The sequence below is a fragment of the Lepus europaeus genome, chromosome X, assembly GCF_033115175.1.
Source record: "Lepus europaeus isolate LE1 chromosome X, mLepTim1.pri, whole genome shotgun sequence".
Classification (NCBI taxonomy): domain Eukaryota; kingdom Metazoa; phylum Chordata; class Mammalia; order Lagomorpha; family Leporidae; genus Lepus; species Lepus europaeus.
In genome coordinates, this window is record NC_084850.1 from 100853342 (window position 1) to 100874451 (window position 21110).

At 55.0% G+C, this 21110-nt stretch overlaps 1 protein-coding gene and 1 pseudogene across 6 annotated transcripts; both read right to left on the reverse strand.

Moving 5' to 3' along the window:
- Nucleotides 1–434: 434 nt before the first annotated feature.
- On the reverse strand, nucleotides 435–15337 carry CCDC120 (coiled-coil domain containing 120). Of its 6 annotated transcripts, none has more exons than XM_062184478.1 (11): nucleotides 15232–15337; nucleotides 6990–7089; nucleotides 6759–6813; nucleotides 6446–6579; nucleotides 5624–5764; nucleotides 4986–5280; nucleotides 4575–4637; nucleotides 4063–4237; nucleotides 3832–3930; nucleotides 1972–2886; nucleotides 435–1541 (listed from the first exon to the last, which is right to left on the reverse strand). In XM_062184478.1, the coding sequence occupies exons 3-11, from the start codon at nucleotides 6769–6771 to the stop codon at nucleotides 1427–1429; spliced, it is 1950 nt and encodes a 649-aa protein (XP_062040462.1). In that variant the 5' UTR covers nucleotides 6772–6813; nucleotides 6990–7089; nucleotides 15232–15337; the 3' UTR covers nucleotides 435–1426. The 6 variants fall into 6 exon arrangements, with proteins under 6 accessions (XP_062040462.1, XP_062040461.1, XP_062040460.1 ...); XM_062184477.1 differs by having other exon boundaries at nucleotides 5624–5788; XM_062184476.1 differs by having other exon boundaries at nucleotides 6723–6813.
- An 850-nt stretch (nucleotides 15338–16187) lies between these two features.
- LOC133753900 (small nucleolar RNA SNORA31) lies at nucleotides 16188–16308 on the reverse strand (annotated as a pseudogene).
- Between the last annotated feature and the right edge of the window lie 4802 nt (nucleotides 16309–21110).

A 21110-nucleotide genomic window follows, 5' to 3' on the forward strand; every position in this document is an offset into this window, starting at 1 on the left:
CAGGTTCTAGTCCCGGTTGGGGCACCGGATTCTGTCCTGGTTGCTCCTCTTCCAGTCCAGCTCTCTGCTGTGGCCCAGGAAGGCAGTGGAGGATGGCCCAAGTGCTTGGGCCCTGCACCCGCATGGAAGACCAAGAGGAAGCACCTGGCTCCTGGCTTCGTATCGGCACAGCGCACCAGCCGGTAGCAGCCATTTGGGGGGTGAACCAACAGAAGGAAGATCTTTCTTTCTGTGTCTCTCTAACTCTGCCTGTCAAAAAAAAAAAAAGAAGAAGAAGAAGTGGAGCATCCAGGACTTGAACCGGTGCCTGTATGGGATGCCAGCACTGCAGTCAGGGACTTTACCTGCCATGCCACCATGCTGGCCCCTATTTTCCAGGCTTAATTAAAGGTGTGGCCTACAAAACAAGGCAGAGGAGTAGCACATGGATTCGGTTTACACATTTATTATAGAAATCCCCTTCCAGTGTGAGTAGTGTCTTGGGCCCAGATCCATTTGTACAAAAAGAAAAGTTTTAATACCAGGTCAAGGGGGGAGGGGAACCCCCAACTCCAGTTAATCACAGACAGGTATCATAGAAAACACAGCTTGTGTGATTTGTTTAAAAAGTGAGTGGAAGGAAAGCCAAGGAAGACGTGACGTGGCCTGCGGCCCATAGCCAGACGTCACCTGAGGATTTTACTGGCGTCTTCTGATGCCAGGTTCAACCACAGCAGCATCCCAGGACACAGCACACCCGAGGGCTCTGCCCCTTGCTCCTCCTTTGGGGCCTCCTGATTGGCACGGTCAGGGCAGAGGCCCAGGGCACAGGCAGGGATGCAGCCTCCTTCAGGGACCACACCCAGAGACTTCAATCCTTCCAAGTGTAGGCAGAGCCCAGCTCCCCCAAAACTGCCCTGGTGGGGAGTGGCAGGGAGTTCTGTGCACACCAGAGTCTCCTGGCTGCCCCAAACAGGGCCCTGAGACCCTACATGGTCCGTTTTGTGGAGGGGGTTCCTGAATGGAACAGGCTGGGCATGGGGACAGGAATGAACCCAACCAGGACAAGATCACAGTTTCCCTTTTATAAAATGCCTAGTGCAGGGTGGGGGGCGGGGGGGAAGACAGTGAATACCTAAATCACAACTGTAAACAGAAATGGAGGAGGAGCGTGGAATCCCCAGGACATCACTCCCATCTCCTTTAAGCTGGCTAGGGTCCCCCAGTCCCCAGCCCAGTGTGAGAGGAGAACCAGGGTGTCAGACACCTTCCCAGGCCCACGCAGAGCCAGGGAGGGGCGTTGGAAGATCAGCTGGGTGCCCTCCCCGCCCCCCGCCCCGCCCTGCCCAAGACTGAGAGCAGCCACATCTCAGGGCTCAGCGAGGTCAGCTGTGTGCTCCCCAGACTGGAGTCATGCCCAGGCCAACGTGAGATGTATCAGAAGGGGTCAGACCAGCGTCCCCGGGGTCTGGGGGTCAGAACTGGAGGACTGCTCCCCCTCTAGCGTCAGGTCACTTAAACGAGCGCTCAGCTCCGGGGGGTACAGGAAGTCCGCGTAGTATCTTTGGAAGGGGTAGCAGGAATCCGGAAACAGGTAGAGGAGAGAGGAAAAGACAGACAAGACACAGAAAGAGAGAGGAAGAGGTTCGTTAAAGAGGTGGAGGCAGGCACAGGACAGTACCTCCAGGCTCCCAAGCACGGGGCACAGAGAAGAGGAAGAAAATGATGAAGGGCACGGGGTGCCCCTTCCTCTCAGCACCCTGGCTTCAAGGCTTATCTTCACCTGACCAGCACTAGCGAAAACCTACTCTTCTACAGCTCGCGGAAGACCTGCTGCTACCAAAGCCCAAGCTCTGCCTCCACCAGGACCCCAAGTACTAATGCGGGTTGTGCCCGGCCATTAGCTCTCATGCCTGGCTGCTCCCTGGCCTGGGTAACCTTACCATCTGCCTCAAGAGACCCCGAACCCATCAGTAAAAGCAGCCTCCATACCTGCCAGAGACAGGGGGCGCCGTGAAACTCCTCGAGTGTGGGAGAGGTGCCTGGCTGGGAGCCCCGTACAGCGCCTGGCCCACCTCATAGCATCGGGCGTGGAGGAAGGACGGGTGTGGTGGGCCCATGTGGGGGGGCACAGGCCGGCGCTGGGGCCCCGCAGCCAATCCCGAGTTCCGGATGTACCAGTCCCGCAGCCCCTCCAGGGCGAGATTCTTGTGGCCACTGCGCTCGCCGGCAGGTGGGATACGGGTGGGTGGGGGCATCCACAGCAGAGGGTTGGGATGGACCTCCGGACCCTCGGCAGCCTCTGGGGCCAGGCCACAGGGCTTGGTGCGGGTAGCACGGGTGTGGGGGTCCTTGCTGCGGAGGAGGGGGCTGCTGCCGTCAGCTGCATACACAGGTGGTGGGCCGGGCAGCATGGCCAGGAGCCCATCCCGACGGGAGAGGGGTCCTGGGACCTCAGCTGCAGGCAGCAGCTCCCCCCAGCCTGCTCCGCTGCCACCGCGGGGCAGGCCCCGGTCAGGGGAATAGTCCAAGAGGAAGTCCCCACACACAGGTGGGAGCCGGGGGACCCCGCGGGAGGCAGGGGCAGCTGAGCTCGGCCGGGCGGCCCGGGGAGGGTCTGGGGGGCCAGCTGTGCGGGAGGAGAAGGCAGGGGCTGGTTGGGGACGCTCATACAGCACCTCACTGCTCTTGCAGACTGGGGGACCAGCAGCAGGGGGAGCCAGAGGGGCCGGTGGGGAGCCAGCTCCCCCTCCAGCCGCCCGGTCCACCAGCAGGGCCTCAGAGCTGTTGCTGCGGCGAGTGCGAGCTGCGAAGAGGGAGGCACGATCGGAGGCAGGGTCTGCCCGGGGGAAGCCCATCTGGGAGTCCTGGCTGCCGGACCACTGGCGAGAATGGAGGCCTTCGGGTCTGAGGTGCAGGCGGGGGTGTAATGAAAGTAGGGTCAGAAAAATCAGGCAGATGGCCCGCTCCCTGCCTATCTCAGCCCTGAGTCTCTGCTTTCCCATCTCCAAAATGGGCCCCAGGTTCCAAGCTGTGGAGTGGCACCAAAAGGCAGCTGAGGTTTCTTCCCAGGCTGGAGGGCTCAGGGGGTCCTGGGGCAACGAAGTATAGAGCTAGAGATGAAGCCAGCACAAAGCGTTCTTGGTAATACACCTGCTCCTTGGGCCCTGCCAACACCCTTCTCGTGGCTCTGTGCTACTCCCAGGACGCAGTCCTAGTCCTCCTAGGCTAAGAATACAAATCCCTGCCGGAAGTCTCTGTCCCACCAAGAATATGACCCACCCAAACCACCGCCCACCCCAACAGCAGTCATTCACAGAATGCAAAGCCCACAGGCACAGCCTAGGGCAAGTGGGCACTCCTAAGTACTTGGTTCAGCAGCAGCAGGACGCTGCTAACAAGCAGGGGACTCTTGACTGCACTGAAATCCCAGGACTTCTGTTTGCTAGCAAGTTACCCGACCTTTGTGTGCTGCAGTTTCCTGTCTATCACATGGGAATAATGATAGCACCCCCAGCCCCCACCTCGTGGGGATCTTGGGATGATTCGGTGAGCGGACAGCATGTAACATGCCCAGTTACTAGCAGGTGTCGGATAAGGAACCTACTACTCCCAGGCCTTTGAAAGGCCGCTTCACAAAGGAGGAGGGAAATGACTTGTCCACCATGCACAGACTCTGGTGCTTCTGCCCCCAATCCCCATCCTGTTTTCCATCAAGACAACTGCTTTTCACCTTTCAAACTCCAGCCTCCTGTGCCCTATGCCTTTTGAGAAGTCCCTCCCCAGTGCCTCCGGTTAGAAGTAACGGTGCCCTCCAATGATCCTCAAATCCCCCCCTCAGAGCCTTCTTACTTGCAGAGCTGGGGGCCAGAGCCCCGGGTGAGCACAGGAGTGGCAGGCACACTTCGCCCCTCAAAGCTGGAGGCACTCCTGGGCAGCGAGCGTGTGGGGCTAGACAGAGACGGGCAGGCCCAGGCCAGGGCCCTGGTTAGAGACTGGACACCCAGCAGGATCTCCTGCCGGCGGAGGCTCACACTCCCATGCCCGGCCCCTGGGGAAAGGAGGCAAGGGTCTCCTGCTCACCTGGTGGGGCTGGCCACAGAATTCCGTCGGCTCTTCAGATCCCCATAAAGATCTGACGGGGGCGGTTTCCACGGGGTTCGCCGCTCAGGGCTCCCCCCAGATACTGTCCGCAGCTGGTCCCAAGCCTTGGGTGGCGAGGGGCGTTCAGCCAGGGAGAAGCATCCACGAGGCTCCTCTGGGCGGAAGAGAGGAAGTGAGGTAGAATCCAATGAGAGGGGCCTACTGCGGGCAGGACAGGTTGTGGCTGCAAAGCAAAAGGTTAGGGGACCAGCGCAGGAGGGGAGGGGCAGGTGCTAAGACAGGCGTAGGCAGACTGGGGAGGAGCTAAGGGATGAGACAGGGCAAAAGGCGTGGCAGAGGGGCTGACAACTAGGTCCTGGGAGTGACGGGACAGGGGCAGGATGAAGCTGCAAAGATGGGGGGCTCACAGGAAGACAGAGCACAGCTGAGGACGAGCTGAAGGGGTTAGCGGAGGGGCCGAAGGGACAGAGGAGTTGGGGACAGGTCCTCACCGTTATCATGGCTGGCCCCAGACTCTGACAGGGAGCTGCTCTCCGAGTGCAGAACTACGTCCTCTACAGGTGAGAAGAAGGAAAACCTGGCCTCACACTCCAAGGTCTCAGAACCATCCCCTATGCCATCAGACTGGACAGGCTCCTCCTTGCCCTGTGCCCTTGCCAAGAGTCCACCTTGACCTGAATCCAATACCACCAGCAGCCTGGTTCCTCATGCTCCTAGTACCTACAGGTCAGGCCCCCTTGGCCTGCCCTTTCGCAGTACCCAATTTATTCCAACTCTTCCTACAGGTTGGGCCCCTTAAGTTACCTCCTGGGCTTCACTGGCTGTTCACCCACGCCCCTTAGCCATCAGACTCACTAGCCCACTCTCTCACTCCCTGGTGGGCCACAGTGGGCCAGGCTCACCTTGGCTGAGCTGAGTGAGGCGCGTGCCCAAGCAGACTCCCTGGGTGGGGACGAGTGCACCTGTGGATAGTGGCAGGGGCTGGGGCGGCGGGAGCCCTGGGAGGCCAAGGCACGCCCGGACGTCCCCGAGCTGCTCCTCCAGCTCATGTAGCCTCCGCAGTGCATCGGCCTGCACCTGGCGCCGGCGCCGGCGTTGCTCGGTGCTCAGCTCAGGGGCCAGGGCCAGGCGGCGGGCAGCGGCTGCGATCTGCTGCTGCACGGATACCTCGCGCTCCAGGGCCTCAAGAGCCAGCTCCTGCAGGGCCCAAGAAGGGTGGGACAGGATGAAACATTGGAAATGGCGGGGCCCAGCACCCGGGCAGGTCCTCCCTGGGGGTGGGCCTATTCACCAAGGGGCGGAGCTCATTAGTCCTCTGGGGGTGAGACCTAGCTAAATGAGGGGCGTGGCCTGTCCATCTTCCTGAGGGTGGCAGCTTGTCGGGACAGCATTAGGGACCAGCATCCTCCCACTTAGCAGGAACCCACTTCTTCAAGCCCTTTCCCTTTCCATCTTAGCCTCCCCCGCAAGATGCAACACCCAGTGTCCGCTCCTATGCCTGTCCCCTCCCTGCCATCTTGCTCCTGACCCATCTGCTCACCTCAGCAGGGCACAAGGAGTGATGTGCTGGGTTGGGGTGTGGCGGAGGGTAGGCGCGGGCTGCAGGGGGCCGCCGGCGGACCAACTGGGGCCGCTCACCAGGCTCCAGTGGGCACTCAGGGGGCAGCTGGCCTGTCAGCTCCTGGGAGGGGCGGGGAGGCAGAGACTACCAGGGGTTAGCCGGGGGGAGAGGGGATGGGGCAAAGCGGTGATGACGCCAGGAGCTACAGAAGTCCTCCTAGGAGCCCAGCCCTGCTCGGCCCCTCACAATCAGTATCTTTCTCCCTCCTCCCAAGAGCTCCACCCGGCAGGTCTGCTGTGTATACCCTCAGCCCCTCACTGGCCCAGACCCTGGGGTGGCTGGCATGGGGAGGCAGGGAGACCTACTTTGCAATCTGGAATTCTTTTGGTTTATAAAGGTGCACAGTCTATATACACTGATATGACCACACATTCCCTGCAGGGACTGGGGCCACCTGGCTTCCACCACATTATTTCTGGCAAACTCTGGACACGCCAGAAAGGGGGGAAATCGAAACCATAAATCACCCCGTATCAGTTCAGGGCCACCTTTGCTACCAACCTTTGGAAATAACTTTTGTTTTTTGAAGTTCTGGGGATTCCAAGTTGTAAACAGGGGCCCATGGGCCTGTATTCCTATATGTCATTGATTCTGAGCTATGTAAGCCAACCTTGAAGGAGTGCGAAATGACAGGGAATCCACAGTCCAGACAAGTGGCTTGGCAAGTGCTACCACACTCCAGCTACATGGGGGCCCGGGCTCCTCACCCCCAACCTGACGCCCCTCGGGCCAGGCCCTCACCGCCTCCTGGAGACACACTTTGCGGAGCTCCTGAAGCTTCAGGCTCAGGGCCTCCTGCAGGGCCCGCTGCCGGTCAAGCAGCCCCCGCAGACGCTCTGACTTCACCTGGGGGGCAGCCTCTCCAAACGGGGCAGCTAGACACAGAGGGAGCAAAGATCAGCGGCATGGCCAGGGTGTCGTGGTGCTGCTGTGGGGCCGGGGACCCATCTTTCCCAGGGGGGCAGGTGGTGACTCCGAGCAGGGAAGGAGGCAGCAGGAGGGGGAAGCAGCTGCTGACCTGGGGCACTGAAGGTAGGTGAGCTGATGAGCTGACCTTTGACTTCCATCCTGCTGCTGTCCACAGGCCGTGGCTGGTGGCTGGACAGGGCCTGGCAGTGATGCAGAGCGCCATGAAGGAGGTTCATCCTGTGATACCCCAGGCCCCTGCCTGCCCCAGCTTTTCCCACGCCTCAGCTGGAATAAGGAGTACCCTGACCCCACCGCCTGCTCGATCTGCCCTCTGGGAATGTGTGTTGCCGTCTGGATCCCCCTTGGTCCCCAGTACCTTGGCTCCCTTCCCATTGAGTGGGAGCACAGCAAGTGGGGAGCTGGGCGGACTTCCAACGCCTCCTCAGAGGCCCATGGGCCACAGCCAGGAGTCTTGCCTGGGGAGAGAATTCATGGCACAGATTCAGCCGAAGATAACAACAACCCGTACTCATTAAGCACCTGGGTGCCTGGAACAGCTACCCACTGTGCTGCGTTTAATCTTCACAACCACCCGCTGAGGTGGCTTTCTGATTATTGCTGTCCCTCTTTTAGAGACGATGGACATTAGGAAGGCAGAGAGGTGATGTTACTTGCCCACGGCCAAGGATATAGATAAACCCACTCCTCTGGTCGTACACTCCCTCGCTATAGCTGCTCCAACCCCTCCAACTTCCTAAGCTCCCCAAGTCCATCAGGCCTCAGGGCCTTCATCTAGGTTTTTGGCAACTTTTCACCACTCCAGCCCCTGCTTCTCACTGAGTATGCTGGGACTTCAATGTAACTGCCAGAAGTGGGCCCCCTGTGATGGGGCCCGCACTGTGGCATAACGAGTAGAGCCTCTGCCTGTGGTGCCGCCATCCTATATGGGCGCCGGTTCGAGTCCTGGCTGCTGCACTTCTGATCCAGCTCTCTGCTGTGGCCTGGGAAAGCAGTAAAAGATGGCCCAAGTCCTTGGGCCCCTGCACCCATGTGGGAGACCCAGAGGAAGCTCCTGGCTTCGGATCAGTGCAGCTTTGGCTATTGTGGCCATCTGGGGAGTGGACCAGCAGATGGAAGACCTCTCTCTCTGCCTCTACCTCTTTGTAACTCTGCCTTTCAAATAAATAAGTAAATCTGAAAAAAAAAAAAAAGAAGTGGGCCCCTGTGTTGGGTCCTCTCACACCTGCTGTCCAGTTCAGAGCTCATGCCTCTCCCAGGCGCCCATGAGGACAGGACGTACATCTGTCCTCTGCATCAGTATCATCGGGAAGTCCAATGCCCTGAACTGCACACAGCAAGTGCTCAGTGCGTATCTGCCAGCTCAATGAACGATGGCAGTAAATGAAGTAAATGGAGGCTGAGGCAGATAGATGGGCCAGGGTTCAAGTCCAGATTGCTGGGTCTGTAACTGTCACAACTGCATCTCACAGCCCTGGTGCAGCCAGCAAACTGTTCCCTTGCCACCCGGGGGGCCCTCTAGCTCCGCTCCCTCCCCCAGCCTGGCCTAAGACTAGCATGGGGAAGTCACCCCGCAGGGCTTTGTGAAAAGCAAAGTCCACAGCCACAGATGACAAACCACCTGCCTCCTGCCTCCTTCTCTGTCTCCAGACATGGCCGGCAGCCCATGGAGCCTCCCTGGCTGGTCTCCAGCCCTGCCCTTGTCCCCTTGTCTGGAGTTTACTCCCTCCCTCCCTTCCTCCCACATCCTGCTTGTTCCCCAGCCGGGCAGCCGGGTGACATCACCTCCTACCACCTGGCCTAACCTCGGTAGCAAGTGACTGAGAGGCCCTCACAGGGCCACAGAGTTCCCATCTCCGCCTACCTTGAAATCCACAGCTTGTCCTGACAGGTTAGCCAGGTATGGGGAAGACCCAGGCAATCAACGAGGCCTGGGCCCAAGCCCCTTCCACATCTCTACCTCTACCGATTTCACTGCGGCCCCGCCCCATAGGCTCTGTGCTTATCCCTGGAAGCACTGGTGCCTTCAGGGCTCATTCCCTAAAGCTTTCTCCTAGTGCAGGCCCAGAACACTTTGCAAGGCACTCCCTAGCCCACCCTGTCTAAGATCTGATGTTTCCCAGTGCCTTAGGGCTTCCTCCATGCCTCAGCTCAGCCTCCTCGGCCCTTTGGCTCCTGAGGCCCAGACTCTCCCAGGCCCCATTTGGGCTTGGGAAACTGTCCCAGGGCTCCCCTGAATCTTCTCCCACCCCAACAGGAACCCAGTTTCCTCCCCATTCACCAGGGTTGGTCCCACATCCCATGCTGGGCTGCCTCAGTCCTCCCTTCTCTGGGAACTCAGAATATCCTGGAAGTCAACACGGGGTCCAGACAGGAATCCCAGCCCCACCCTGCCGGCCTGACCTCGGGGACATAGCTAGGCCATGAGTCATGGGGTCACTGGGCAGGCTAGACCCAGGGTCAACGCCCCACACCTCCACAGCCAGCTCCAGAACCTCTGCCTCTGCTCGCCTGACATCTACGCACTTGCCTTGGGGCCGGGGCTGCCCTGTCCCCACAGGGAGATGGTGAGAAGGGGACCCTAGCAGCCCCCTCCCCAACACTGCCCCATACCAGTCCCTGGGTCCCGCTCTGGTGACCCCAGGGCCCATCGCAAGAATGGCTACAACAGAGGAGCTGCAGGGGGCACCCCCCCCACACACACACCCAGAGGCGGGCCCAGCAGGTTTTTCAGGTCTGCTCTCTGCCACTACAGCCAGCCGAGAAAGAAATTCCTGGCTGTAATGACTGTTTACAACCAAGACACCTCACCTGGGTGGCACCCCAACACTGTCAGCGAGACCCCCGCTTCCGCATCCTGCTGAAGCGCATACAAACTGCTGAAATCTGGACTGTTCCTCCCCCCCCCCCCCCCCCCCGCCTCCTCCTCAAGGTGGGCAAATGGGGGAGGGAAGGCAGGCAGGTGCCGGGACAATGGTTTCCCAATAGTCCAGTCTGGCCTCGGGGAACTGAGCCCTGGGTTAGGGACAGGCAGAGGCTACTCCTGCACAGGAGGAGGAGGGGAGGAAGTATGGGGGGGGTGGAGTAAAGAAGGGGGACCCAAGCTTCCCTACTCTCCCATCGCTCGGCGTCCAGTTTGTCCATTTCCGGCCAGGAATCAGCTTCCTGCCAGAAAAGAAACTAGACATTTGGGGCTTCTGCCCCTCTACTCAGGCCCTCCTTCCTGGCTGGACAGCCCCCACCCCATCCCCACCCACACCACCCCACAGCGTTAGCTTACCTTTCCCACAAGCTCTCTCCCAAAGGCACTCCGTGTACCTCCCCCAACTTCCATGCCCTTGCCCCCCCACCCCCGTCCACTCCCTGGCCCACTGCTCCCAGGTGCTCACCAAAAGCAGAGAGTGCTGGGGTGGGGGGTAGCCTCAGGTCTCTCAAAAGCACAGTTGTCTCTACCAGGCCCTGGCTCCGCTGGTAGAGGCAGTGAGCAGCAGTGGCGGATGCCTTGGCCGCCTCCCACTAGGTAATGGCCCAGCCTACCTGGCCAGAAACTGGGCCGTCCCACACCTTTTAACCCTTGCCTGCCTACCACCAAGGCGAGGGCCACATCCTCTTTGGGGCACACGGCTTGGCCATGAAAAGAACCAGGAACCCTCACCTCACTCGGGACACACAGCAGAGAACTTACCAGAGACTCCTGGCCGAGAACTGGGGAAGAAGGGCTCAGAGTCATGGGAGTAGCAGGTGCCCCTCCTGCTGCCTGAACTCCCAGAGAGTTAGAGCCTGCCCACCCAAGGGTGTCGGCTTGGCTTGGGGAGGGGCAGTGCTCAGTGGCAACACATTCCTGAGACCCCGGCCCTGTGCCCAGGACAAGAGAAGTGGGGTGGGAGAAGGCCTTGGGGCAATCAATTCCCACCCTGGCTGGGGGAAACAGCTCTCCAGGCTGGGGCCATGTCTCACAACCCCAGCCCCCTTCATAGCCCCCGAAGGAAGAACTCTAGTAAACTGACAGTTTCTGCCCTACAAAACACGTGTGTGTTTCAACGCCTTGTGGGCCCTACACACCTGGGAGGACGGCACAGACTGGATCTCCACACAGCCCTCTTCTAGAAGTGGAAGCTGACGCTTAGAGAGGTGGAGAGGCTGATTCAGGGCACGGTGGCACAAGAGCAGATGGAATCAGAACTTGGGGGTGTGGGGGCCTGGGCTGGAAGCAGACAGAGGCTACTCCTGCAAGGGAGGAGTTGGGGGGAGGGGAGGGGGCTCAGGTTTCTCCACATCCTCACTGGGTCTCTCCCCAATTCCTCCCCCTTGGGCATTTCTGGCCAGGAGTCTGGCCTCATGCCAGACAAGGCAATCGAGGGCTGTGAGTCCCCACAATGGACTGTCCCCCCCACCTCTGCCCTACAGCACCACAGGGCAGACACCACACATCCTATGCTCTATTTGGGACCATCTGCTATATGACCTCAGAGCCCAAACTCAACCCAGGCCCCTACAGCAGCCACTGCTCTGAGCCAGGATGTGAGACACAGAGTGAGGAAAGCTCCCTCCCTACTTGGTGGGTGTGTCAGGCCTAGAGAGAGGCTCCCCCTAACACACCTATTTAGGCCTCCTGCCATCCCTGCCCACCTCCCCCCCACCCTTGAGCTTTCCAGCATGGGACACAAAGGCCCCTTTCATCACCCTCCCTGCTTCCCCTCCTTCACTGCCTGGGGCTGGCGGAGGCAGGCAGGGCAAGGTGGGCAGATGGCTGTTGGTGAGGAGTGGCCTCTCCGCCATAGCCTCCCCCACCTCTTGTGGGCCACCAAGGATGCTGGGAACAGAGATGTTTACACAACTGGGGCCAAGAGGGCCAAGGCAATCTGGCTGACAATGCAAAACTGAGTCTCAGGGCTTGGGCGTCCTCTGTAAAGTGGGTAAAAGGGGGTTACAGAGACAACAGAGGCCAAAGTCATTCTGGAAGGCATAGCCTGGTGTAAGGAAACTCACACCGTGTCATTAATGACCGCTAGTAATAACAGCAGTAAACTCACGCAGAAGCGGGTAAGTAGGGGAGAGCAGGTAACTGGACCTCGTGGGCTAGGCTGACAAGGAGGAACAGGGACCCACACACATCACTGCCCTGGTCCACAGCTTTCAACAGTCTAGAAGATGGCCCCACCTCTATGCCCCATCGCAGCCGGGTCCTCAGCTTCACCAGGCTCTGCACAGCTAATAAATGGTGGGTCTGCCACTTAGTGACCATGTCATTGCTTGGACAAGTTATTTAAGCTCACCATGTCTCAATGTCCTTATCTGTTAAATGGTTATGATAATAATCTGTAAGCTCACAGGATTGTTGCGAGCATTAAGTGAGTTAATACATTGAAAGCTTGCCGTTGCACAGTGCCTGGCTCAAGCTTGATGCTTAATATGTGCAAGCTGTCATCATTCAGGTATTCCTCTTTATATAAATGCATGTTTTTTTCTTTGAGACAGAGCTACATGGCTAACTTGTGTCAACTCCCACGATCCAAAATCAGCAACTCTATGTATTCAGAGGCATTTGAGGCAGACAGAGCTGGTATCCCTCAGTCGCCAAAACCCTCTGTATTTGCTGTCCAGACATGGAAGCCTTGTGCTTGCCAAATCAGAGGTATTTGCAACAGAGCTGTTTTCCCTCATTATCTGACCTCTCCCTCCTCACCACTAAGATGGCAGGAACCAAATACATTCAGACACGTGATCTCAAGTCTCACTATCTAAATACAAGAACTGAATGGACTTTGATATATTTCTGAGCTAGAACTGATACCCTCTCTCTTGTGCACACCTTACTGATCGGGCAAAATGCAGGAACCCCATATATGTACCCAACAGGGTGCCCTCACTAGCCCAACTTCTTGTCCCTGGGGATCAGGAGACTTAACAGCAGAGATCTGGACCCATTTCCGAGCTAGAGCATTATCTGAACTTTCCCTAGTCATTATGTAAGAGATGACAACTGAAGACTTTCAGGTGACTTGGTATGTTTCAATATTTGAACTTCCAGAACGCCCTCTCAGAACACAGGTGCCAGGTAGATTGAGACAGTGAAGAATACCTGTGTGTTAGAAATAGGTTTGGATAAAGGCTTTGGGTAAATAAGATGGGTCTAGTACCTCGTTATTTGAGCTCACTACTCTTCTATGAAAAATGTAAGCTTGAGGCCAACGATGTGGTGTAGCAGGTTAAGCCTCCACCAACAGCAACCAGCACCCCATTTGGGGGCTGGTTCGATTCCCAGCTGCTCTACTACTGCGCCCTCCTGATATGCCTGGGAAAGCAGTGGAGGATGGCCCGAGTCCTTGGGCCCCTGCACCCACATGAGAGACCTGAAAGAAGCTCCTGGCTCCTGGCTTCAGCCTGGCTCAGCCCTGGCCATTGCGGCCTTTAGGAAGTAAACTAGCAGATATAAGATATCTCTCTCACTCTTTCTCTTTGTGCCTTTCAAACAAGTAAATAAATCTGTATTAAGATTTATCTATTTATTTGAAAGGCAGAGCTACAGAGAGGCAGAGGTAGAGAGAGAGGTCTTCCATCCGCTGGTTCACGCCCCAAATGGCTGCAATGTCCAGAGCTGTGCTGATACAAATCCAGGAGCCAGGAGCTTCTTGCAGGTCTCCCACGCGGGTGCAGGGGCCCAAGGACTCGGGCCATCTTCTACTGCTTTCCCAGGCCATAGCAGAGAGCTGGATCGGAAGTGGAGCAGCCGGGGCTAGAACCAGCGCCCACATGGGATGCCGGCACTGCAGGCAGCAGCTTTACCTGCTACATTGTTGGCCCCATAAGTAAATAAATCTTAAAAAAAGAAAAAATGTAAGCTGAAGACATAATTGAGTAACATATTATGCTCCAAATTCTCCTCATCCATCCTCAGAATCAAGGAGACTGAAGAGAGAGGGCGAAGGAAGCTCATGGTATTGTTGTTATTGCTACTGCTGGATAGACCTCACTCTCTCAATCCAGTGCTTGCCTGTCTCCCCACCTCCCCAGACCAGCCTCCCAGAGGTGAGGTGAACTTAGCAGCAAGATGTTTATTGCCCACTTCCAAGAAAAGGGGAATAAACCCCTACCAAGTCCTGAAGCCTCTGGCATAGAATAGATTTTTTTTTAGGGGAGGAAAGTAAGGGATCCCACACCCAGGATCAAGGTCAGGGATGGAGGTAACATGATCTAGAAGATTCAGACAAACCCCTAGGGCCCTCAGTCCTGCATATTTTGTAAACCCTTCCTCCCAATGTGAGGCAGCCCCCAAAAAAACACAGCTGGAAACATGACGCAGACCTCTCAGGCTCTCCAACTTCTAGAGAATCAATGAATAATTGAGGGTGTTCTTTCACATCCGGGGAGGGCAGGGGGCTGATGGACAGTTCCAGGCCCTCCTAGGGCAGGACGAGAAATGCAAGGTCTATGTGAGATCACTGGGGTGCAGGTGTGGGAAATCCCATACAAAAATCCTATCAGCCACACAAGACTCACAAGGCTGCTTCTTCACGCTAAGGAAAGCACTTACGATGTACTTCAGAGGTCTTAAGACCCGTAGAACCTTCAAGTTTACGGGCAGGGAATAATGGGACCCCTGCCCTGAGCTCAGAGGGGATGGGAAGTAGGTATTAGGAAAGGAAAAAGGGAGATCTGACAGAGTGTGGAAGAGGGGTCTAGGGTTGGGATGGGATAAAGCGACAGGAAGGGAAGGAGTACAGAGGACAAGACAGAAACATCTTGGGATGGAGGTCAAGAGGCAGGACAGGAAGTGAGCCAGAACACTGCTCAGGGGATGGGATGGCTAAGATTCAAGACAGGGTTAGAGGCAAAATACAACAAAACAGCAGGGCGGGGGACAGCATCCATACAGAACAGAAGCCAGTTGTCAAGGGAGGGAACAGGAAAAAGGGCAGGTTAAGGATAGAGGTCAGGAACAGGAAAAGACCAGGAGAGAGTGAGGATTGGAATGAGAATGGTGATGGGACAAGAAAAGGGGGGAAAATAGGACAGGATTGGGGCCAGGGCAGGAGACAGAGGGGGACATGTACAGGTGGTAAGCTGGGATGAAGACTGGAGTAAGGAGAGGGACTAGGGGCACAGTACAGGGCAGGGTGAAAGTACCTAAGTCAGGTTAGGAATCAGGACAAAACTGGATCAGGTTGGGGTTAAGGGAACAAGAGGGGCGGAGGTTCAGAGACTGGATAAGAGTTAAGGTCAAGCACCAGGACATAACAAGATGAGCCTCAAAGCTGAGACAGGCTCAGGCAAGCATCAGAGATCAAGTCAAGGATGCTAAGGACAGAACTGGATGGGGTTTGGGGTCCTGACTGGATTTAGGGGCACAAAACAGAGGATGAAGATCCCACCATCCCAGAATGTGGTTAGGTTAGGGGTCGGACCACAGGTCCTGAGGCCAAAGCTGGCTGGGGTTGGAGATCTCAATAACATGTAGTCAGGTCAGAGGGGGTCAGGGGTGAGGCTACGGGGTCAGAGGTCATGAATGCCAGCGCAGGTATATCTTCGCCAGCGTTTCCGGGCCCTCAGCCCACCCAGTCCCCTCCCTTTCCAAGTGTGTGCGGGGGGGTCTTACTCACCGAAGGTCCTCACCCAGAGGCGTAGGCGGGGCCGGTGCAGGCCGGCAGGGCTAGTGGGCGCGCCCGTCCCTCGCTGCGCCCTGCTCGTCCCCGGGCGCGCGCCTTCTCCTGTTCCGCGCCCTGCCCGTGGGCCGCGTTCCGCCGCGCGACCGTTAGCCGTGGGGCCAGACGGGGGGCACCCGGGGGGTGGGAGAGGAGCGCCGGCCAAGCCGCCGGCGCTGGGCCCCCGCCCCCCACCCTGCACTCGGGTCCGCCCGCTCCCGGCGGCACGGCCACCGCCGCCGCTGAACGCGAGCTTCGGGGTGGGGGGTGCGGGGGGCGGGGCGCGAGACCACAGCAGCGGCGAGGACGAAGTGCGCAGGCGCCAGGTCGGCTCTTCGATTTTCCTGCCCTGGGAGCGCCAGGAGCGAACAGGCTGGGAGCGCGTGCGCACAGACTCTTGAGGGCGATGGAGTCCTCCCCCAGCCCTGCCAAGGCCACGCCCCCTCGGCGAGCAGATAGGCACCCCCCCACAAGTCACTCTTCACGGACCCCCAGGCGGTACGAGCAGTACCCCACGCTGCTCTCCATAAGCCATCACCACACCTCTAAACTCTCCCAGCTTTCCTTGTCGCCATCCCCAAATGCACCCCAAACCACTCTCCATCACCCCCAAAGTACTGTCCACTGATCCCAAGCAGGACCTCTGATTTATCTTCCACGGACATCCAAGCTGCACTAATAAACCACTTCCCATTGACCTTCAAGCTGTGCCTAAATCACACTACATTGACGCCAAACTATATTCCTTAAATTACCCTTCATGACTATCAAAATTACACCCAGATCGCCTATAGAATCTCCTGGTGCACCCCAAACCGTGTTCCCACGATCTCCAAATCACTCTCCATTTATCTCTGAATTTCAATCTTCAAACTATCTTTCGTTCTTTCTTTCTTTCTTTTTTTTTTTTCTTTAAATGTATTCCCCAATTCAATGTAGGCTGTCACAAAGAGAAAGTGCAGGGATTTTTCTTCACATCCTGGTGCAAACCAAAAGAACAACAGCAAATTGTTCAAGGTCTATCAGTGGACACAGCAAACTATCTTTCATCATCCCCCAAATTATGTCTTCAAATTACTGCCCATTGATCCTAAGTAGTACCTCCAATCCATCCTCCATGGACTTCCAAACTGCACCAAAACACTACCTTCCATTACTCCCAAATTGTTCCTCAAACCGTCTGCAGCTAGCCCTGAAGCCATTAGCCTTCAAACAACACTTCCAAATCATTCTCCAAATGCCTCCAATGTGCACCCAAAACACTGTCCATTGATCCCAAACCACTCTCCATGTACCCTCCAACCATACACCATGAATCCACTACTGGCTCTGCAACAGTCCCCAACACCACTCCAAATATTACCAGCTACCCTCAATGTGGGCTTCACTTGCACCTCAAATCAATTCCACCTGTCACCTGCTCTGTCTCCAAACCATGCTCTATGGTTTCCACTACCATCAAACAAACGACCTTCCATTGACCTCCCCTCCTGTCCTCACAAAATTGCCTTGTAGAACCCCCAATCTCTGTCCTGCATACTCTTGACTATGTGTGGTCTCCCAACTGCACTTCAAGCCATCCTGTCTCTTCCTGTACACTGCCAAGTCGCTCTCTACTGACCCAAACAGTACCCCCAAACTACCTCCAACAATCCTCAACCACACCTTCAAATAACCACGAATGATTTTGCTGTATTTACCAAACTAAGCCCCCAGATCATACTCTGGTGGCCCAAAATATGTCCTCTAACCCTTGCAATGACCCAGGTACACCCCAAACCATACTTGAGTGATCTTTTCTAAAAACAACCTAATTGAGACATATTTAGGTACCATAAAAGTCATCCATTTTTAAGTTGTACAAATAAAAAAAAAGTTTAGTAAACTTACTGAAATGTGCAATAACCAGCCCCAGTTTTAGAGTATTTTCATCACTCCACTAAGATTGTTCATGACTAAATACACTTAATCCTCATATCATTCCGAGCCTTAGGCAACCACTAATCTACTTTCTGTCTCTATAGAGTTATCTTTCCTGAACATTTTGTACATAATATGTTGATATTTTTTAGTTGGGTTTTTTTCACTTAGCATAATATTTTTGAGGTTCATCCATTTTTTTAAATATTTATTTATTTATTTGAAAGTCAGAGTTACACAGAGAGAGAAGGAGAGGCAGAGATGCCTTTATTTATTTATTTATTTATTTAGTAAGTTACTTTATTTTGGGCCAACACTGTGGTGTAGTTTTTTTTTTAAGAGTTATTTATTTATTTGAAAGAGTTACACAGAGAAGAGAGGCAGAGAGAGAGAGAGAGAGAGAGAGAGAGAGAGAGAGAGGTCTTCCATCCCCTGGTTCACTCCTCAATTGGCCACAATGGCTGGAGCTATGCTGATCCGAAGCCAGGAGCCAGGAGCTTCTTCTGAGTGTCCCACATGGGTGCAGGGGCCCAAGGACTTGGGCCATCTTCTACTGCTTTCCCAGGCCATAGCAGAGAGCTGGATTGGAAGAGGAGCAGCCGGGTCTCGAACTGGCGCCCACATATGGGATGCTGGCACTTCAGGCCAGGGTGTTAATCCACTGTGGCACAGCGCTGGCCCCTTGAGATATCTTTATTCCATAGGGAGGTACCTGGGTTTGAATCCCAGTTCTGCCTCTGATTCCAGCTTCCTGCTATTGTACACCCTGGGAGACAGCAGGTGACAGCTGAAATATTTAGGTCTCTGCCACCCATGTGGGAGATTCAAATTAAATTCCAAGCTTTGGCGTGGTCCAGCCCTGGCTGTTGCTGGCATTTGGGAAGTGAACCAGCAGATGAAGTCTCTCTCTCTCTCTCTCTCTCTCTCTCTCTGTCCTTTTCAGAAAATAAATAAATAATTTTTAAAAGATGCTTGAGTCTTGTGTCAGAGTACCTGAGTTCAATGCATACCCAGCTTCCAGCCTATGACTCCAGATTCCTGCTAATACAGCCCCTGGGGAGACAGTGGTGATGGCTGAAGTAATTGGGTTCTTGGTACCCATATGACAGACCTGGATTAAGTTGGGGCCACAACCACTCCTCAAGCAAATAAACAAGCAGGCCCCCAAACTCCTCCGCAAATCACACCCACAAGCTCTCAACTGTGCCCTCAATCCAGTCATCATTAAACTATCCCTCCAGAGCCTCACCTTTATCCCTAATCCACCTCCCAGCATCTCCCACCACACCCTCAAATGGCCTTTTATCAACTACCAAGAGTATCCCAAGTGTCTTTTTTTTTTTAAAAGATTTTGTCTTTATTTATTTGAAAGACAGAGTTACAGAGAGGTAGAGAGAGAGAGAGAGAGAGAGAGAGAGAGAGAGAGAGAGAGGTCTTCCATCTGCTGGTTCACTCTGCAGATGGCTGCAACAGTCAGAGCTGCGCCATTCCGAAGCCAGGAGCCAGGAGCTTCCTCCGGGTCTCCCACATGGATGCAGGGGCCCAAGCACTTGGGCCATCTTCCACTGCTTTCCCAGGCCATAGCAGAGAGCTGGATCGGAAAAGGAGCTCCTAGGAAAATTACCCTTCCAAAAATTACCCATCTGAATATTCACTATCTTCTCTTGGTCCCGTAACTGCAGTCCCAAACTATAACCCCAAATCACTCGGTGATGAGCACCATGCCCAACCTTGGTTTAAATTATATGCAACTATACCCACAAAAATCTAGCAGTATTTTCGCAAACATCCACAGTCCCAACAACTCTGAACTACACACTAAACTGTCTCTCAATAATCCCTAATGCTAACCTATAAACATTCCCCATTTGCCTTCCCAGTCTCCAACTACACCTCCAAATCACTGCACCGTGCAGTAACCACCCCACTGCAATCTTCCCTTTGATAGCTCCAACTGCACGCAAATAAATATTTTCCAATGACCACTAATGATATGATCAAATGACCCTCAATAACCCCCCCCAACAGATCCCTAAGTCCCTCCAGTGACCTCCAACTCTGCCCCCAATCCATGTGTAGTAGTTTACTGCTGCTGCTATAACTGATTACCACAAACTCGGTGACTTGAAACAACACACATTTATTCTTTCACAGAAAGCCTGAAGTCCAAAATCAGTTTCAGTGGGTCAAAGTAAAGTGTCAACAGTGCCAGCCCCCCTTTGGAGCCTCTAAGAGACAATCTGTTGCCCTTTCCAGCTTCTGGTGGCTGCCGGCATTCTTTGGTTTGTGGCGCAATCTCTGCCTCCATGCCCACGTTGTCATCTCCTTCTCTGTTACACAAATCTGCTTCTACGGATCTCTTTTTGTTGCTGTTGTTAAAGATTTATTTATTTACTGGAATGAGGGAGAGGGAGAGACAGATGGAGAGGGAGGGGGAGAGGGACAGGGACAGGGAGAAGGGGGAGAGAGAGAGAGAGATTGATTTTCTATCCACTGGTTCAGTCCCCAGGTGGCCACAATGGCCAGGGATGGACTAGGCTGAAGCCAGGAGCTTCTTCCAGGTCTCCCACACAAGTGCAGGGGCCCAAACACTTGGGCCATCTTCTACTGCTTTCCCAGGCCATTAGCAAGGAGCTGGGTGGGAAGTGGAGCAGCTGGGACTTGAACTGGTGGCCATAAGGGATGTCAGCGTGGCAGGCGGCAACTTAACCAGTTATGCCACAATGCCAGCTCCTCTACCTACCTCTTATAAAAGCATATGTGATTGTAGTTAGAGTCTATCTGACAATCCAAAACAATCTCTCCATTTCAAAACTCTTAATCCTATCTGCCAACTCCTTTTTTTTTTTTTTTTTGCCATATAAATTAACACTCTCATGTTCCAGGGATTAGGATGTGGACATCTTTTGGGGAACCCCATTTAGCCTATCACACTCAGACTATTACACTATCCTATGACAATTAACAGTTCTACTCTTTAAACTCCCTTACCAAAGACTCAACTCTCAACTAAACACCTGCTGTCTCCCTATGATCCTCCCAACTGCACCCTACACTATCTTCCAATGCCCTAACTATATCCCCAATCCACCCTCCAATAGCTCCCGCCTGCACTCTAAAACTATCCTCTAGCAGTTCCACTCTTCCTGAAGTCCTTTACATCCAGGATCTTTCAACTGCATGCAAAGTGTCCTGTCAGAGACCCCAATATCACCCCAAGTCACTCTAGATCACCACTTACATTTACCTCTAAACACCACAACTTAGCCATCCAACTGGCTTTCCTTCTCCGTCCACAACTCCTTTTCATCCAACCCACAGTAGTCTTGCAATGAAACCCCAGCTGCGTCAACAGAGGCACAGCAGGTTAAGCCACCTCTTGCAACAGTGGGTGCCAATTCAAGTCCCAGCTGCTCTGCTTCTGATCCAGCTCCCCGCTAATGTGCCTGGGAAAGCAGCAGAGGATGGCCCAAGTGCTTCAGAGACGAGGATGGAGTTTCTGGCTCCTGCAGCTTTTGGGGGAGTGAAGCAGTGGATGGAAGATTCTCTCTCTCTCTCTCTCTCTCTCTCTCTCTCTCTCTCTCTCCATCCACACCTCCCCCCCGGCCCGCCCTTCCCTTCCATCCCGTGTCATTTTGAGGTTCAAATAAGTAAATAAATCTTTCAGGGCCGGCGGCTGTGGTATAGTGGGTAAAAGCCACCGCCTGCCGTGCTGGCATCCCATATGCACATCAGTTTGTGTCCCGGCTGCTCCACTTCCAATCCAGTTCTCTGCTATGGCTTTAGGAAAGCAGCAGAAAATGGCCCAAGTCCTTGGGACCTGAATCCACATGGGAGACTTGGAAGAAACTCCTGGCTCCTGGCTTCGGATTGGCCAATTGGGGAGTGGACCAGGGGATGGAAGACCTATCTCTCCC